The sequence below is a fragment of the Anser anser genome (genome assembly GCF_964211835.1).
Source record: "Anser anser genome assembly, chromosome: 18".
Lineage (NCBI taxonomy): Eukaryota > Metazoa > Chordata > Aves > Anseriformes > Anatidae > Anser > Anser anser.
The window spans coordinates 11,804,781-11,824,191 of record NC_139739.1 but is presented as its reverse complement, the minus strand read 5'-3'; the positions used below and the strand labels follow the sequence as shown (position 1 = coordinate 11,824,191).

The window sequence follows — 19,411 nt, the reverse complement described above, 5'->3', positions numbered from 1 at the left end:
AAAAGCGAATAATATACTTCATTAAATGGGACAAACTAAAATCCCAGAACACAGTTGGCCACACATTCAAATTTAAATGTTCCAATTTCCTAAACAAGCCAAGCACTTAAATATATAAAGCAGTAGAGCATAGCACATACATCTCTTCTCAGCTATCTGGAAAGATGACAACCATTTCTTTTTGAAGAATCTGTAACACATATTGGCTGCCTTTTACCATGCCTCTCCTAAATCTAAATTAACGGCATTTGATTTTTAAACTGTTGGCAGAAAAAGTCCAACTGCCATTACTCCCTGCTGGGTGAAGGGGAGATTCCCATGTGTTGGGTCAAATTGAAGTGATTCATAATCTAAAATACAACATTGCTAATGAAAATCTGATCGTGTGGTTGTTCTTGAGCAGTCTTACTGTTCAAAATATGCATTTTATTCTGTATCATGTATCAAGTTTTTGAAGAACCCAGACTGTATCATCAGGATGTCTTAGTGTCATATTGCTGTAGGGATAAAAGCTTGCAAATGTACTTAAACAAACAAAAAGGAACAAAATGCCTGCTTTTCCAGTGTTTTACCTACCATTCTTACAAATAACATTGTAGATTTCTACTAGCTGCCAGATCAGATAATCCCTTTCTTTTTCTTCTACTTTTATTTTTATTTTATGTTTAATCACACCACGTATCTTGGGAATTTTAAGGAACCTGTTATACAGCTATGGTTTCTTCCACTTTCACTGCATATATTAATGCAAGTACTTTGTATAGCAGAAAGTAGAGATAGGATGGAAACAAAATGGATAAGGTGGCATGCAGATATAATACTTCAAACTACTTGACTCGTATTTAAAATTAGCTGTATTTCAAGTCAGTTTTTTCCCTTTAGGGCTGGAAGCTAAGCTCCCACTGACCTTTATTCTAGGTTCTAAGATTGTCTTCTTTCTCTGGACATAACCGAAATTAAACCAAATCACCTGATATTTCACTGTTACATTTAATCGAGTAGGATATTTCTGGAAAATTTCAGACAAAGAACAAAGCAATTAAGAAGGGTTCCAGAAGTAGTAATGTGATCACCTCTCTTGAAGATTTTCCTAACAGTTTATTTATTGAAAATTCCTAAATGGCTTGGCTTAAATTTCAAATATATTACAACCTATGTAATGCAATCTAGATAGATAGATTGTATTTATTTATTTTAAAGAGAGATAATTGGTTCTTCTCAGTATAATGTTCATTTTTTCATGGAGAAAGGGAAAATTTATTGACAAAATTTTAAAAAACCTATCTATTGGTATATATAACCCAATACGGTTACAGAATTTATAAGTACTGTAAAGCCTAAATGGTGACAGGTAATAGCATCACAGGAAAATGGGGCAAGGTGTGATGTAAATGGCTGTCCTGTGAACCAACAAGGAAGAAAACAGATCAGGAAAACACATGTGATAGGAGATATCGTCTTAGGCATACATATGTACAAACTATACCAGAATCCTGTATCTGAAAAGAGTCAATAGTTTTAGGTATTTTTCTTTTTAGTTAAGGAAATCCCCAGGCAAAACAAACAAACAAACAAAAAACTGAGCTATTCTGGAAATAAATTTTTAAGTATATTAAAGGAAAGCCTAAAAGGAAACACTACTATATCCACTGTTATATCCTTCTGAAACTCAAAATATAATTACAAAAATCTTCAAATGTAAAGCTTATAAAACAACCAAACACTTGGAAGCTTGGAAAAGCACTTCTAGGCAGTACAGGCAGCCTTATCTGTGGCACTGTATCAGCTCTCACAAAGCCACTGAAGTTTTCTCCTCAATCTATGTACATCTTCATCGCAGCAAATACAAAAGATTGTGATTATAATCTAACTGGACCACGCTAATCTTGACAGACTGTTCAATATATGCCACATCTAAGCACACAACTTATCTTTATATTGGTATAGAAGATGGTATCTCATTCTTAAATACTATGGATCACCCGAAGCATAATAACTTTTCAGCAAAGTGATTATATTCAGCACAATTCCCTCCCCACTGCACGGTATCAGAGAGGCAGTGTTTCTATATCGTGAGATTGCACAGATTCATAGGTATTATACCTGACCCAAAAAAATTCTCCAGGCAGAGATCACAAATTAAATTGTATAGCAACCAGCAGTTCAGGACTGTGATGATTAGGTTTGTATATCAGACACAGTGTACAAAATTTAATCCATACACTCCACATGTCAAAACCACAGGCAAAATAACGAGGGAAAGAAAGAAAGGAAGCAGTTTTAGAATACTCCCAACTGCAGTTCGCAAACTTCTCCAAAACCTTATCCAGTTCCTTCAGGAAGATGTCTCAGTTCTCAGATGCCACCGACAAATGTGCAGGAAAATGTTAGGACACAGCAAGGTTAACTGCTTCAGAATGCCATCAGCAGTACGTTCTCTGGGGTTTAATTTCATCTCTGGTACAACCTTAATTCAGAACTTCTAAACTAACGTATAGTTTTACCCTACTCATTTCCACTCCTCCCACCATCACTGAGCTTTACTAGAAAGTTAGCTGTCAGAAATAAGGAAGAAAAAAGACAAAGCCATCTCTCACCCCTAAATTATCATGAGAAGAATGTGGAGCAGGCACCAGCTTCACTTCATCTTAACCTACTCACATTTGGACCTGAGATAGCAAGCTGTTCTAGCTGAAAATTACCGAGCATCTTAATGACCACAGGCACAGATGCATACTTGAATGCAGACAGGCTTGTGTGTCTTCCTGTATGATGGATATTTAATAATCAGCTCCTTGCTTTCCGCCTCTTTCCATAATCAGAGAACTTCTGCGACTTGAAACATACCTTACACTGTGATAGATCTCAGTCTCCAAAAATTCATCACAGCTTAGCTTGGGGGACATCACTCATTAGTAGCTGCAAAGCAGGAGGACACTGCATGGTCTGCATACCCTTCCTTCCCACAACAACTCAGTCTTAAAACATACACTCTCCTGTATTCCTCAGTCCTACTCCTCAGAAGATGAGCTGCCTCTTCCAACCGTGAGCCTTGTCCTCAAAGCACGATGATGTCGTCCATAAAGATGGCCCCATTAACACCACATCAACACCCTAAAAGTCTCTGACTTTTTGTTAGACTACAAAAACTACACAGCTCCATTTTTGCCTATAAGAAGCACCTGTCATAACATTTTCTGTGAAATGAAAATCAGGAACAACCCCTCCCAACCAACAGCCAGTAACATAAATATACGTACGTGCGTGCATGTATGTATGTGTGTGGATATTCTTGTTTGTTTGTTTGTTTTACAAATTTAACTAAGCCATATAAAACTTTTCGCCTGGGTATTAGCCTTGTTACTGCGGGCAAGATCTCTTTACTCCAAGAGATAATTTAGCAAAGTATGTAACATGCCTGAATATAATTTTGGAAGTTCTCAAGAATACGTAAAGATTTTTTCCTGTATGCCAACTAATTGGGCCAATGTGGATCAGGAGCTCACACTGAAATCAGGACTTCGTGCATGACTAAAATGGTACGTGTGCCTAAGGGCTTGTTGTAGTTTTAATGCCCCACTATCCCATCTCATAGACAAGTGCAGAATCAAGCATGTTAATGCTTATGATAGCAACACAAAACAATCACAAAGGAACCTCAGGGAGGAGAGATAAACCTTATTTTAATGGTGAAATCTTGAATAAATGGAAGTGCAACATCCAATTAGTACTAAAAATGCCATTCTCCTTTCTAGAGTAAAAGCAATAGCCTGTACCTGAAAAAAAAAAGGAAGATTCAGGCAGTGTATTCCTGGAATAGCAATAGTATTTTTTACTAAGCTGATTGTAAATACTTTATGGGATACCTTTTCTTCTGTTTTTTTATACACATTGCCACCTCCTTACTGAATGTTTTCTTCTTGAAAGAATTCTATTATTATTTAGATAACTTAGCACCATTTTTAACATCAAATGCATTGATGATCCAACAAAAAGCCATAATTAAAAGCCAGATGGAAACAACTGACAGAAATGTAAATCTTCCTATTTAAGAAAATGTATTTTATTTCCAGTGCTTTTGCTGATTGCCAGGGAAATAACTTGAATTTTAAAACTCTAATGGATCACATGGCTAATACTTTTGATAGAACAATTCTTTAAAGGTAGGGAACTAGTCCTTCATCCCTCAACAGATTTGCTGGATAAACTATCATTGTGAGAAGATTATGATAAAATATCACTCTTCATGTGTGGCCATGTGCATCTGTGTGTGTGTAGAGCAGGTGCTACAATTTGCAATTTTTATTGTAATTATGTATCTTATTATTTTTTGCACAACTGAGGTCTTTGTACAAGAAAGCAAAAGCTTGTATTTTCTTTTTGACCCCAACAGTAAAAAAAAAAAAAAAGTTACAAGATGAAACAATGCAGAGCTATCAAAGCAATTAAATATGAATTCAGAAAGACATAAGAAATTAAGACCAACAATATAGCAATGGTCTTTATGTACACACCCCAAAAGACAACAAATTTAAAACTGAAAATAGGAGAACCTAAAAGATTATTGACTTGGGTCAGAGGCCTCAGCAAAAGAAAGGACAGGAGTGCAGTGAAGGTACAAGGAAAGCAGATGCACATCTGAGGTGTGAGCCTCCTCTATAACTGGAAGCTGCGACCTTTGTAAAACTAGAGTACAGAAGTAGAGTAAGTATTTTTATTTATCTTTTGAACACTAAGAAAAATATCAAAGTAATGCAGTCTTTCAATAATGTGCTTTTTTTCCCTCTCTAATCTTATTTTCATTTTTTCTTACGCTGTCTTGGGTTACTTAATAAGATTAACTAAAAATTAATTCCATACCAGAATTCCATACCAAAAATTAATTCCATACTAAGTTTGCCAGAACAGCTCAAGGAGTTTGTTTCACCTCAAAATGGATGTATTTTCAAAACTTGCTAAAAGAATAAGCCTACTTATTGCTATGGTGCATAAGTAGCAGCATATTACAATTATTCTCTTGAAGTGCTATTTTAAAATGAGTATATATTCTAACCACCTTCAAGTAGAATCAAATGGTCACCAAGAAGTGAAACCTGCACCATATCAGTCCCTATTCAATTAAAATGAGGCTGAAATATCTGGTGAAGGCACCATAATAAACGTTACCTGATCCCTCACTGTCAATAGAAGATTGTCCTATCATTTATCTCAATGGCCCACAGTAAAAAGGATGGACAGCTAGAACTACTTATAACACAGAAAGTTTCTATCCATGGTCAGTTAAATTATACATACATTCTCCCAGGCTGGAAAGAGAATGTATGATGAGCATGTATTATTCATGTAGGAACTATTTCATTAATTTCTTATTGATGAAGAGGTTTTCTGATGCCTGATCCCACTTATCCCACTAACGGACATACAATGCACAACACTTAAAAATCTTTTCATGCAGAACATTCAAAGCTCTTGACATTCTTGTAATCCTGTGGGTCAGTCCTCACTGCTGGAGATTGCTCGCCACACTTATGGAGCCAAAATCCTACAGTAGTGAGATAATGAGTTACAACCTCTGAAAGGCAGCCTACCACACAGTGAAAAGAAGCTACAGATTTTCCAACGCAACTGGTTTTTGCCTGCATGGAGATCACATAAGTATTTTCACAGAAAGCTGTCATTCTTTACAAAGGCCAAGACAGAACAAAAGAACAGAAAATATAGCTATGGATGTAGGATACATGACAACACACATGGAACCAACCTGCGCAAGCGAAGAAGACTACAAAAAGCGAAGTTTCTTTTGAAGACTTTCTTTTAGATGGAGGTTAATACATTTTGCTCTACTTCCTCATTCCTTCAATAGAATATAGTGATATTCTATTAACAGAAGTTAAGCACTGCTTAGTGCTGAAGAGTAACTGAGGGAAACAGAATAACTCTTTAAAGATATTTTTGAAAGACGAAAACTTGTCTGTTAGATACTTATTTTGTCCTTTATTTAGTCCTACAGCACAAAAAAATAGATTTGAGGAAATCACTGGAAGTGGGGAAACAAGATAAAAAAAACAGCAGTTAAGCCTTGCTTACAGGGTGGTGTAAGGAGAAAAAGCCTAAGGAGATCAGCAACCAATGCTGATCCAGAGGTTCAATGCTTCTGCAGTTCATGTCATTGGAAGTCAGATGTTCTCATCAAGCATCATAAGCAAGTTTGAAGTGGTAATCTGCAAGAATACCTACTAATACACAAAGCCTAGGACATCTCTCCTGGACTGATGAAATGAATACAAAAACATGTCGAAAGATCTCAGGCAATGTAAGGTGCAAATTAAGATCCTAGAGTCCTTTCTGCTCTTTGAGCAGATGACCACATGTCATTGCATCATCTGGAACCATAAATTTTCTTGTCTCTTCAAACAGGCTTGAAATCCTCCTTAAAACCCAGAGTAGCATAAATGCTCTCCCATTCGCTCTGGCCTAGATCTACAATGCAGCTCAGGATTTGGACAGGTAGATCTTTTCTCCTTGTGAGTAGAAAAAATCTTTACCTACAGTCGTTTTTGCAGCTGCTACACCATTCTTATTAGCTGCACTGCAATGAGATATTTTTAATTTTCTTTCTTCTCCAAAAAGAAGAATAGTATCAATTTCATAATCCGAATAAAACCTCACAAGTGAGGTTTACCTAAAGCCTAAAAGGAATCAAATCCAATCACCCTAGCTCCTACTAACACCTTGAAGACAGGAGTCCGCATTAGTAACTAATGTCATCAAGGAGTAAATAAGTAAGTTGTTTAGTTCCTTATCCTTAATTTCAAAATAATTCAATGATCTGTATTTAATACTCACTGTGCAGCTATTACGAAGGGCTTCAAATTTACGCTGGATTTCATCTCTATGTGCCTAAAGGAGGTAAGAAGTTAATCATCAATTTTTCATACATTAGAATTAGAATCCAACAGCTGTTGCTAAACAAACTGCAGAACAATCTACCAGCAAGCAAAGTTTGGAAGGCAGATGCTGCACACTGTGAAAGCACTCTGTAGTGGCAAAGAACTGATTAGCAAAAGTCACATCCTACTTAATCAAATTCTCCTAATTCTGAACTACTTTAGGAAAATGTACAAACTCAAGAACTGATTATATAAAAAGTTCCATCATAAATGGTCACCTGATGATATATAGATTCCATGTTAAGTTTGTACATTCATGAGTCGCTTTTACTTCCATACCCAGATTAGTGTTTTGTATAAAATAAATACTGCATACAATTTAACGCTTGCAAAGAAAAACTACAATGAAGCATTATGCAAGCTATCCCAAACAGCTCTGCCAATCTACCTGAATCCTACCATTAAGTACCATTTAATCCTAAGCCTCTCTAAGCAGCAGTGGTGAAACACAATAATCAATTCTTTGGAACACAGCATCCAAAGCACTGAAAAGGGCAAATGCTTATTTTAAAGAAAGCAGTATTGCATGCACCATTTTACCTCCTCATTTACAAGCAAAGCATGACAAAGCAAAAGTTCTTGTTTCAGCCTCATGGCCCCTCTCAAAATTCATTTAGACTAACAAAGTGATTTTACAAGTGTATAATGTCATATGCTATCTGAAACCTTAACAAATGAAAGGTCAGTGCACTAGCACTAGTGCACCAGCTACCTTTCTTTATTCGGAACATTTTTGTTAGAGCCAAGAGACTAAACAGGACAAACTCTTTAGCAGAAATCAAATAATGAGAGCTAAAATATTATCTTACCACAATGTGAAAAATAAAAAAGTATATACAAAAAATTCCGTATCAGAAATTCTCCAAGCCCACTGAACTGGACTATCTTACAACAGCTGGTCCAAAAGCACTACCATTTTGCCAAATTAACAGAAGCAGTAACTGAGTGAACACAGGTCATATACATTCATCTGTTTCACTGGTGGCATAGGGTAAAGATATCAAGCACATCATCATCCTGTTAGCAGTGATATTAGCAGTTATGCAAAGCTTTCAGCTGGGAGGAAGAAGACCTCAATTTTGAGCAAAAAGAAACAGATGCCAGCCATGTTCTGTTCAGTTTCTCTTACGGCCTGGTATTGCTGCCATACTTTCCCAGCATGTACCTGCTTAAGAACAGCTCTGCATAATACCTCCGTTCACCCACCCAAAGCATCAATCTAATAGAAGCACTATCTCAGCAAAGCCTACTATCCCTTCTAAAAAACAGCAATGGCAGAAATATCCAGAATAATAGTTCTTTTATCAAATATCACTGGAGCAAGAGAATGCATGTTTTCAACACTTCAAAATAACTGGATTCAGAGGTCATTGAAGACTGCTTCTTCAATGAGGGTAAGCTGTCAGCCGAAGTAGCAGGTCACACACTTTTCTCCTCTCTCTCTCCCCCCACTGCCCTGGGAATCCTTTCTGAAGAAAATATTTCTTACAATCAAGCACTGTGAAAGCATCTTTTTGTATTCAAGAGACAGCAAACAGCAGCATATAATTTAGAATTTTGTTTCCTGGGAGGGAAAGAGGGGGGAAGGAAGGAATATCTTTTTTCCTTTATATCATTCACACCTTACCAGAGACTGCAGGATACACATGACAATTTTTAATGAAATAAAATTAGGGTGGAATAAAATTAGGGTGTCGTTACCATTATTTTCATAGGATCTTTTTTTTTTCCAAAGCAAGTATAAAGCAGATTAACTCACAGAAAGAAATCATCATATCATTTATGATCATCAAGTACCTTCAAACTCGTGATAAATTATTTAAATAAGTAAATAAGAGAGCAGAACTCTGTCAATAACAACTTCACATGCAACTTTCACCTCATCACAAAGCAATAACGCACTTGCAAAGAGTCGAGCAGTTTTGGCACCAATCAACCACTACTAGGAAGCATACATATGGTTAAAGATAATAAGAGAAAATTTGACATTTTAGCCATTCCTGCCTCTATTAACACAAGGCATAATTCATGTCTTCTTCTGAAAATTAAAAAAATTATATAGTAAAAATCGATATTTAACCTCATTATGAAATGTGCACCTAAACAATTCTAATCGAGTGCCAATTTCAGGACTCACCGTGAGAGCTTGAATCTCTTCCTCTGCCTCAGCTGTAGTCTCCTCTAGTTCAGTTTTGGCTTCACGGAGCTGATTCTCCAGGGCTGTCCGTGCAGCCTGCAGCCCAGTAATTTGAGATTCCCGCTCCTGGAGTGTCAGCTGCAATTCCGTCAACTGCCTTTTGAGTTCCAGCTTTTGCTCTTCATGCTCTAGACCAACCTGAAGAATGCAAAAGCAGCATCCAGATATAAATTACTAACAAAGAAAATACAGGCGATGTAATCTCATTTCAAACCTCACTTTAGGATGACATTGCCGTTTCTACCCCAAAATCACATCTTCACAGATTGCTTAAGTGACTGAGAAGTCAAGGATGCAGCATTGCCTACTGCCTAATAAAAGTGACTACTTTGCTTTAAAAAAGATCAAAAACAAGATGGCATTTTGAAATGAAAATATGGGCACAAGAATACTTCCAGCTGTGACTCAAATATCACATATCAAATGTTGATATGAAAAGCAGAAAAGTTGAAGTGGTTTGTGATGACCTTTCTTCACGGAAGTTATATTATTTAAGAATCTTTACGCCTAAACATCAATACTAATCTTTATGTGCATGTAGACATCTAGATTCTTTTTGAAGAAACCAACCAAATCCCCTTGCTCTGGGTTTACTCAAATGGCTTCTATTCAAGGTTTTATTGAGGCATCCTCAGTGATAAACATGTCATTTCCAGAAATGGATAAGAAATGAACAAGCAGCAGAACAGATCTCAGTGCTCAAAATCAATTCCAAACCTTAATACCTTCTTCAGGCTGTTTGCTATCCCTTGTGAATCTTTCTGTTGTGCTGCAGATGCAAGACAAGCCCACTAGAAATCTTACAGTGGTCCCAACCAACTTCCGGCCAAACAAGGACACATGTTAGTCATCCAACCCTCTTAGCTAAAGGCAAAATTTCAATCTTAGATGAAAATTAGTGGAGTGAGACTGGAGAAAGTAAAAAGAAGACCTGAAGTGGATCCAAACTAGTTGATACAAAACTAAAGAACTAAAAATGAAGCAAAGCTCCCAATTTATTTATTTTTTAAAAAGCATATTTTCATATTATTGTTAGTTTTCTCGAAAACTTTTGCAAAATGTGCATGAAGCGATACGTCTCCTGTGTTCTTATAGCACCTCTGTCGTACCGTTTGCTTTCTATTCTGTAGACTCTTATAGTAAAGCTGGTCACTTCACATAGCTAAGCTTTTATTCTCTACCCTGTTACCACTCTAGCTAGAAAACATTATAAGGATATTGTACAAAAAAAAAAAAAAGACTCTGAGAAAGCAAGATGATCTAAAAGCTTAATACTTACTGTAATGAGCAATCTTTTTTATTTTGTTTTTATTATTTTTTCATTAAAAAAATAATAACCTCGGGGGAGGAACATACTGCTAGATTATAATAAATAATTACATCTTAAAAAACCATTATTAAGACACACAGAACTACGACAAGCTTATTTCTAGTTGTTACTATAATAGTCCAAATGGGTTACATTAAAGCAAATGGAATACATTGGGAGGGATTAAACCCAAGCCTTCACCTCTCGTAGCCTAGTCTCTAACTCCAGCAGGCGGTTCTTGTCAGTGTGATCTTGGTGACTCATCTTCTCCAATTGTTCCTCTAATTTTCGATTCTGGGCCTCTAACTTTCCAGCTTGTGTTTCCAAGTAGAACTTCTGTTGCCTGAGCTCTGAAATCATCTCCTCCTGGGCTTTCCTGACAAGAGAAAAACACAAGTGACAAACATGAAATGTCCTTAAAATATGTCCTTTCACTGGACTGAAGTATGGAAGAACACACCACAAGCTGCCTATTAAGCAGAACAGTTAAGTTAATAGCCTAAATTCTACACCCTTGTATGAAAGTAAGTCAGCTCCATTACTATCTGCAAAACATCCACATACTAGTGGATTCATTGACATACGCCCAGAGCACTAATATTTCATATTTGCAAGTTGCACAGAAAAATAAATTCTACATGTGGCTGTCTACAACAGTATTTAAGCTGTACTTAATTGCTTTCATTTCACCAATTCCTTGTTATGTAGTTTCCTACGCAGGAAAAATAAATGCTAAGAATAGTTGTTTTCACATGATATATTTCCATGAGATAAGAGAAATCCTATGGTTTACGTTTTTTTTGGAGGGGTGTTTAGTTTGTTTGTTCTTTAAAGCTGTAATGGACCCAGAACAAGTTCTAAACTTGACCTACATTGAAGCAAAGCTTTGTTGTCTCTGATCAAAGTCTCCATCTATAAAGTGAATGAAAATAATTACTTGTGTGCATAAGAATTTTGAGAGCCCGCAATGTCTGCTAAAAGCAGCAATTAGAATTTTAAATGCATATCCTCATGCATAACAAACAAACAAAAACCACCCCTACGTTATTTACATCTCCTGGAATCATTTTATCATGCATTGGAAAATTCTGCCTCAGGGTGCTTTCTATTTAGAAATCTCACAAAGCTTTACATACATTAATGAATTAATATTTTAAGAAGTTCACTGTGAGATAAACTGTTATTAATCCAATTCCAGAGAAATTATGTGGGTTGCCCAAGATCAAATGGGAAGACTTAACAAAACTAAAAATGGAACTTGTCTTCTGACTCACATTTTTGTGCTTTGCACACAAAACGCTAGTCACTTTTTTTTTCCCCCGTTTTCTCTCTCTTTTTTCTTTTTATTTATCTCTACAGACTATTGGCAGCAAGAGCTGTCAATAATCTGTTATTTTGCTTTCTACTGTTTCCTGGGCTGCCTGCTCAGGTACTCAGATACTGGCAGAACAAAAGCTAACCAAGTTCCACAAGCCTTTGAAGGGTTTAATCACTAGTTCATCTCTTCAAACATGCTCAGATTAGCTGTGGCTTTTGTAGATTCAAAATGAAGTCCAACAGATTTATACATATTCACCACCACAATTCATAAAATAAGCGGAAACTCACTAGCTATCTGCATATATAAACATGGGCATAATAAAGCATTTTTTTCTTAAAATGCTGTTGATTCTGTAATATCACCTACCAATCCTGCAAAATTACATTATTTGACAATATTTCTTACAATAAACTATTCAAAGTCATATTTTAAAGCATTATTATATTTTTTTCTTGTTTTCTATTCATCTCAAGGAAAGTGGCCTGCTATCAGAGGGTGCGTCTAGCTCAGCTGAGTTCTTACACTCAGTCCAGCAGCAATGACGACTCTGCATATCCTTCCCAGGTACATGCTGAGACACTGCTTGTGTTTTATTTCAGACTGAAGGTAAGTTATGGCTTTTGCCACCTTGACAGATTTCCTGGGTGATAACTAGAAGTCATCTGGAGCATAAAGCAACTCAGTTAAATTTTTCAGTTACTTCTGTGGTTATTTTTGGCTGTTCAAGCCAGAATAACTTGCCAGATATTTGAAATATAACAAAAATTGGAGCTACTACAAATCTGGAGGCATAATCAGCACTGAAAAGATCAAAAACAAAACAACTCTGCGCCAAAATTCAATCTTGCTTGATTCTATTCAATATTATAAGTGAATCTGTCCAAGAGCTGCCCACAGAGATACTGCCTAACATTGCATCCAGCAGCTGATGGACACTGAAAACATTTATGCAGACAGCCAAACATGATGAATCTCTTAACTCAGTAAGAGCATATACTACTTTAGCACTATCTCGCAAGGCATATCAAACAATCTGTGCTTTTTCCTGTACTTGAAGTAGAAAGTCTACATCATTTAGGAAGGAAAAGCATTTTAAAGACAATAAGGAAACTAAACTAAAATGAAAAGCAAAATGAAGTTCAAATAGACAGGAAGGTCTGACACAAAAGAGAAAAGGTCCAAGATTTCTCCTCTGTGTTAATAAATAAGAAAAATTCACAAGAATAATTGCTGATGACACAGCAACACAAGATGACATTAGAGCTTGTCCAGTAGTATCCCCTAAAACACTGAACTATTACACTGGTCATTGATGAGAAAACTAAAGAGAGGCTCAAGCTGAGAGAACAACAAATATATTCAAGTACTAGCTGAGTTATGTAGAAAAAATGAATTGAATCATCATTCTGAAGTTGAAGCTGAGATATCTCCTGCTCCACATTATTTCTGCCCACTGCAGTAAAAAAGATCTCTCTTGCAAACAGCAATTCAAAAACATACAGGAAAACTGTTGGCTTAAAATCTAGTTTTCATTTTGTCTTCTCAGCCATTGATTGGGTGGGACAGAATGTTTACAATGAAAGGTATGTAATGTTTTCAATTTCAACACTGAGTAACTTCCACAGGAACCCAGGAAAATATAAATATATTAACAATATACATATTAAAAAAGGAATATATGCTTCTATAGAGGTTAGACATTTAATGTATTGGTATTCATTTAATGTTTGGTAAACCTGCATAAAGCACCAACCTCAAGAAAGACTCCAAAGTGGACACTGTAATAGAAATCAGTTTTGCTTGTCACGTTTCGGAAAACACAAAATAAGCAGAGAACCAAAACTATTTGAAGAACAAGCACATTTTCTGCATTACAGGAAAATGAGCAGGGAAGCACAACAAGCCTGTAACAAAGAATCACTTTAATGTTTTCAGAACAGATCTCACTGAGAAATGTTCAGTAGTGACCAATATGATAGCAGTTGCTGTACTTACATGTTCCTCTGGGTAAAAAGGCTGCTATTTGCTGCCAGTTTATTGGCCTCAGACAATTCCACTATTCTTTGCTCCAGTGACCTAATCTTTGAATCCATTGCATTGATCATCTGAAACAGAGCAACGTGCCTTTGAGACTGCACAACGAAAGTGATTTTAAAAGCAATGTTTAAAATTAAACAAACAAACAAGTCTCAGAATTTCCAGAAACAAAAATAAAAGAATATTGATCGAATAACCAAGAAAAATAGTATCACAGATACAGTCACTGGAGATGTTTGCTGCTGCTTTCCACTGCTTAAATATTAGGGAAAAACAACCATTGTTTCGTCAGTGCACAAAATGAGTGGTATACAACAACTTATGCAACCACTTTCAGAAAATATTCTTGAAGATTCCTTGTAAGAAAATCAACATCTTTTAAAATAGCTTTTAATCAGTACATTTCCTTCAAGACAGGAGCAATGAGAAACCTCTAACAAGATTATCTTGCTTAGAAATCACAGCCTCAAAAAGCTACTCTTCAAACACTTTGATTTCCAATTCAACTACACATACCGCCTTCTGTTCAGCGAGGACTTTACATTTCTCACGTGCTTCTTCTTCATGTCTTCTGAGCATATTCTCAAGTGCTTCCTTATCAGCAAGATCTTTCTTCATCTGATTTTCCAAAACCTAAATGAAGATATTTCTTTTGTCTAAATTATATCCGTTTCACTGGGCAGAGGGCAAGCAGAGAGAAAATCATCAAGAAAGACAGAATTTTTAAGGAATTCATCACATCTCAAGCAACATTAGACCCAGGATGCAATGGCATGAAACCCTGGAACAGCAAACTCCAAAAAAGAATGCTCCCTCAGCTACCTCGGAAGACTGAATTTAATGATGGTGTTTTATGAAGACATGAGACACTAAATAATAATAATAATGTATAATCTATGCTCAAGAAATATTCCAGGCTACTGCAACAGAAAACAAATTAAAAAACCCGTACCCCAGTGTGTAAAGCAGAGGAGGTAAAGAATTGTGCATCCTTTGGTTGCCCTAACAACATGGCTCAAAAGTGATTTTTAAGTTCTGTAAATATGCATGAGAACGTAACTGAGACCCCATGAATTCTTCAGGTCAGAGACACCTAATAGAAGAGCTAAGATTTCTTTTTGTGATACAAACACCTGTCATTAGGAATGGGACTGAAGTAAATTAACTGTCTTATTCTTCTCTCTCTTTTTTTTTTTTTTTTTTAATAATAAGGTATGTGTGTTCTGTACACAAGTCCAGAATTTTAAATTGGTTGTTAAACTGAATGTCATTTCCTTCAAGGACAGCTTTCAAAGGCACAAAGAACTGTTATGGACATGACTCTTATTAGAACTTATTTAATCAGTATCTCTCAGGATACTCTTTAATGTCCCAGTTATAAACATTCAGTGTCTTGAAATGCTTTTATCTAGCTTCCTGATCTCCTACTAAAACCTATATCGTATGTTTCCATAAATCACCATCTCTCTGTCTCTCTTTCTTTTAACTTTTTTCCCAAGCCCTATCTTGTTCTCCAGTTTTTATGTCAGCATTTCTCCTTTCCCCAAGATCTACTTCTACTTCCTCTTGCTTTCTGTCACCCTCCTCTCATTACTGAACAAACATGCTCTGATCTGCCAGGAAATCTTCTTTCTTTTTTTTGTTTTCCCATCATGTTTCTCCCACAGAAATTCCTTCTTTCCTCTTAAATACTACATCCTCACATATTTAAGCTAAAATGTAAAAGTCAAGTCCTAGGTAAATGTAATAGAGAAAAATCGCTGAAAATAGATTATTTTTAGTAGAAACAAAGATCCTTACAAAATGCATTTACAGGCTGACGCACTGTAGGTTCTATAGAAAAATCCTTAACTACAGCACATACTCCCATTTCCCGATTTGTTTTTCCTAGTTTTAGATCGTGTCTATAATTCTATTTCTAACTGTATGTTAAAGTCTTATGCTACCCTGGAAAAGACAAAAACAAAGTGGGTGGTTTCTGTGGATTCTTGGCAGATGTTACAGCTCCAAGAAGATGGAAATTCAGAAACGCTCTATTATTTACTGAATTTAAAACTTGCAGGTAGGCTGTGTGAATACTCTTAAATAAATCAGAACATCATCAGTAGGAACTGAAATCTTTTTCAGGATGATAGATCCAACACCATTAAGAAAGAATTATTTAGTCAGCAACAAACAAGTTACAATCAGCAACCGGTTTCTGTAATTCTGATTTCAAATGCCACCTGTTTTAATACAATGTTAAAAACAGATGAGGTATAATAACATGGACTAGAAGAAAAACTCACTCATATTTCACTAATCTCTCTGAACATTTCAGCAGCAGTAAGCAAGAAGGCAACTCATAAGACAAAGCAAAGCCTAAAGGCAACAGTTTTTCCCTGAACCCATTCTAACCACAAAAGCTTGTAGGAAGGTAAGAAGATATTTTACTTTGAGTTTTTCCTCATAGAATTGCTCCTTTTGTTTCAGCTGCAACTCCAGATGTTGTGCTGCGATCTGAGCCTCACGATGCTTTTCTTCCAGCTCCTAAAAGCAGCAGAGATTCATATTCAGACATAGAAATAGGTGTTCTGCATACGGGTTGCACAGGTATTGCATATTTGTTGTCATTTTTAAGACTCCCCACTATGAAAATCTCTGGACCATGTCTGTCATAGTTAAATGACATGAGAGCAGCATGTGATCAGTTTTAAGCCTTGCATATTGCTGCTGACCCATCCACTGCAAAGCCAACACACTGCTAAAGACAACGATTTCTACTTGCACAATAAGAATTTGTTTCCCAGTACCTTATTCCCAAAGACAGGCCAAGCATGTTTTATGAAAACAAGCGGTTATAAACACTTTATAGCCGCAGTGGCATCACAGGAAGTTCAGACCTATTTTTATCAAGGTCTCTCACTCGTTTTCTCACAGAAGGACTCAATAACGGGGTATTGCTGTCTCTGCTTTTCATTCTATATTCATAGAGTGGGAATAGTATTTACTTTGCCACATTTCTCAGATGAGTGTTGTCAGAATAACTGTTTATAAATTGCTTTGAAAATGAGAAGTACAGGATGCAGTACACATAGTAGATGGTACCAGAGTATTTTTAACCTCTTTACCTCACAGCTGATAGTTTTAGCTGTGCACAGTAAGGACTTAGATAATTCTGCATCTCCAAAATTAGCTATTTTAGTACGAGGAACATTCTGCTGTCTGCATATATTATTGGGGATTTATCTATAAACACCTTTCAACATGACACCTCACAAAAGCTGAGCTTAGAGCTTTATGCTCCTTCATTTTCATATTTGCCATCCTAACAATTTCTTTAGTACAACAGGCAGATCCAGGTCTGTCATTCACTACCACTGGGCTGACTGTTGCACAGACAAGTTCAGGTTTTGGGATGCATCCAGGTCTCCTGCCTACCCCCACTACTGCACAGCACAGGACAATTTCCTGATATTTCTACTCGAGCATTTTCCATATTCTCTCTTCCCTCCCTCATCCTGAGAGCATACTAAGACTTCCTCGCTCCAGTAATTGCAGTAGACCTCCTTTTCCAGAAGTGAAAATCAAAAAGGAGGTTCACCAAAAGTAGGTCATCTACAGTGCCTGGTACCCGACACTTCTGCAAGGAATGGAGATTGCTGCTTTTTGCAATTGAAATACGTCTCCCAGCAACAAGAAGGACAATTCACCTCCCCCGGAAGCCCACACGTTTCAGGTCCTGGCATAGAATCAGACAACCAGATCAGCAGCAGCTTCAAAGCTACCAGCATCAGACTGCTCATATTGTAGAAGATTCACCAGCTTCTGAAGTGGCACTTAACAGCCAGTGTGGGCTTAAAAGGTAATCTCTAACCGTTCCAGTTCTCACTGTTCCCTATGTAGCTGTAACTTTCAATTGTTATTAGCATCATAGCCATGATCTACAATTTCAAGTAGTATCTTCCCTAACTTATTTCTTACTTCTTATTTAATTCTCTACAGACAGATCAGCAAGTCTTATAAAGTATCACTGAAGGAGTAGTACACAAAACCAATCCAACTTATTCAACAATTTCTACCTTATTCTATACAATTCTATTTAGTTTTATTCTGTATTGCCAGCTCCTTTGCTATCTTTCTGTTCTTTCTATACCAGGAAATGTCAGAAGTGTTTGAGGAGATCACCTTGAGGGAATGAAGAGTCCAGAAGTGGAGGAAAAAAAGGTATTACCCATGGCTCCCAAATCCGAGATGCAAGGGACTAGGAAAGACTGTCCAACATTCTGTCACAAGTCCATTGAAACTGTCTATGAGAACTGCTAAACATATCTCATGGAGTAAAACAATTAGTTAGGTATTTCTGCATTCCCTTCCAGATTTCCCTCCACAAAAAACCTAATTGAAACCAAGGAACAATCCCCATATATACAAAAGAGGCTTATGAAACTATTTGAAGTTTTCCACTATTTCTAAATGCAAAGTTGTCTCTGTGCCCCAGTAAAGCCATAGTCTCCTACTTAGCAGGATGCATTCATGTTATCAAAACAATTTGAAAGAAACACCACCACCAAAGACCTGATTCTACGTTTTCTTGAGACCCTTCAGACATTCTGATGCTAAAATTTGCCTGTGCAGCTATTACTCAGAACATGCATGGGTCATACTTGTCCAAACATGGTTCTTTTATATGTTTCCATTTGGCCTTCCTCAGGCCTGTCTATGCTCAGGATTACTACCAAGAAAAAGTAATACCTTTTTGTCCTTATCATATTAGTAACATAGAAAGAAATGCAAATTAATGTAATTGCTCCAAGATTATGCTGCTTCTCCCAGGGAAGTAAAAGTATAAGAAACACCTTCTGTTGGGTTCACTGTAGACTCAAGTACCAACTCACTATAAAGTCTTAATAGATTTAGCAAGGAGAGAAACAAGAAATTGCCAACAGAGCTACATGGGTGAAAATGGATTCTTGACAAATATTATCTTTGGAGAAGAACAGTTTAGATGACTTATTTCTTTCTGCTACAAGGTATAAGCACTTCAAGTAGACTTGACCTCTAAATTCCTTTTGCAATTTAGTTTAAAATCAATGCATTTATTATTGCAGCGTCCTGTACAGTATCCTGTTCTGAAACAAAACATTAGGTATTTAATTAAAATACTGATAAGTTTACTTTAAGGTGCTTCTACTTAGATGATTAGAATTTTATAGTCTTAAGATTACAGGTACAGGAGTTAGTTTGTAACTAAAGGTGCAAACAGAATTTGCAAACTTCAGGTTTTCCAGTATTATTGTATACAAAAGCAATCCCTTTACCCTTTATCCAACAATTTCCACTTTATTCAATGCAATTCTGTGTCTTCTCTTCCTTTTTTACTCCTTTCTTACCAACTCTTACCCTTCATCTTTCATTTTCACCTCTGCTCACCAGAATTTTTTCCGCCATCTGTTGAATCTGTTGAGATTTAGTCTGAATATCTTCCTTTAGACGGTTTTCTCTTCGTTCCACAGTCTCTAATCTCTTCACTTGATTCTCCAGAGAATGGCGCCGCTCCTGCATAGAGATTATTAACTGTTATTTAGGCTAACCAACTTTGCATTACCACAGAGCAA

General features: G+C 36.5%; 1 protein-coding gene across 22 annotated transcripts in view; it reads right to left on the bottom strand.

Annotated features, from left to right (window-relative positions):
- CIT (citron rho-interacting serine/threonine kinase) overlaps positions 1 to 19,411 on the bottom strand; it is a gene marked incomplete at its 3' end in the record, with an annotated part of 121,307 nt that overhangs the window by 23,338 nt on the left and 78,558 nt on the right. For 21 of the 22 annotated variants that reach the window (XM_083803777.1, XM_083803769.1, XM_083803788.1 and 18 more), the window contains 7 exons: positions 19,227 to 19,352; positions 16,248 to 16,343; positions 14,331 to 14,447; positions 13,773 to 13,882; positions 10,658 to 10,832; positions 9,088 to 9,285; positions 6,847 to 6,900 (listed from right to left, as the gene is read on the bottom strand). In XM_083803777.1, the coding sequence (XP_083659903.1) occupies positions 6,847 to 6,900; positions 9,088 to 9,285; positions 10,658 to 10,832; positions 13,773 to 13,882; positions 14,331 to 14,447; positions 16,248 to 16,343; positions 19,227 to 19,352 (876 nt within the window). The remainder of the gene's footprint in view (positions 1 to 6,846; positions 6,901 to 9,087; positions 9,286 to 10,657; positions 10,833 to 13,772; positions 13,883 to 14,330; positions 14,448 to 16,247; positions 16,344 to 19,226; positions 19,353 to 19,411) is intronic. The other variant, XM_083803790.1, reaches the window with a different exon arrangement.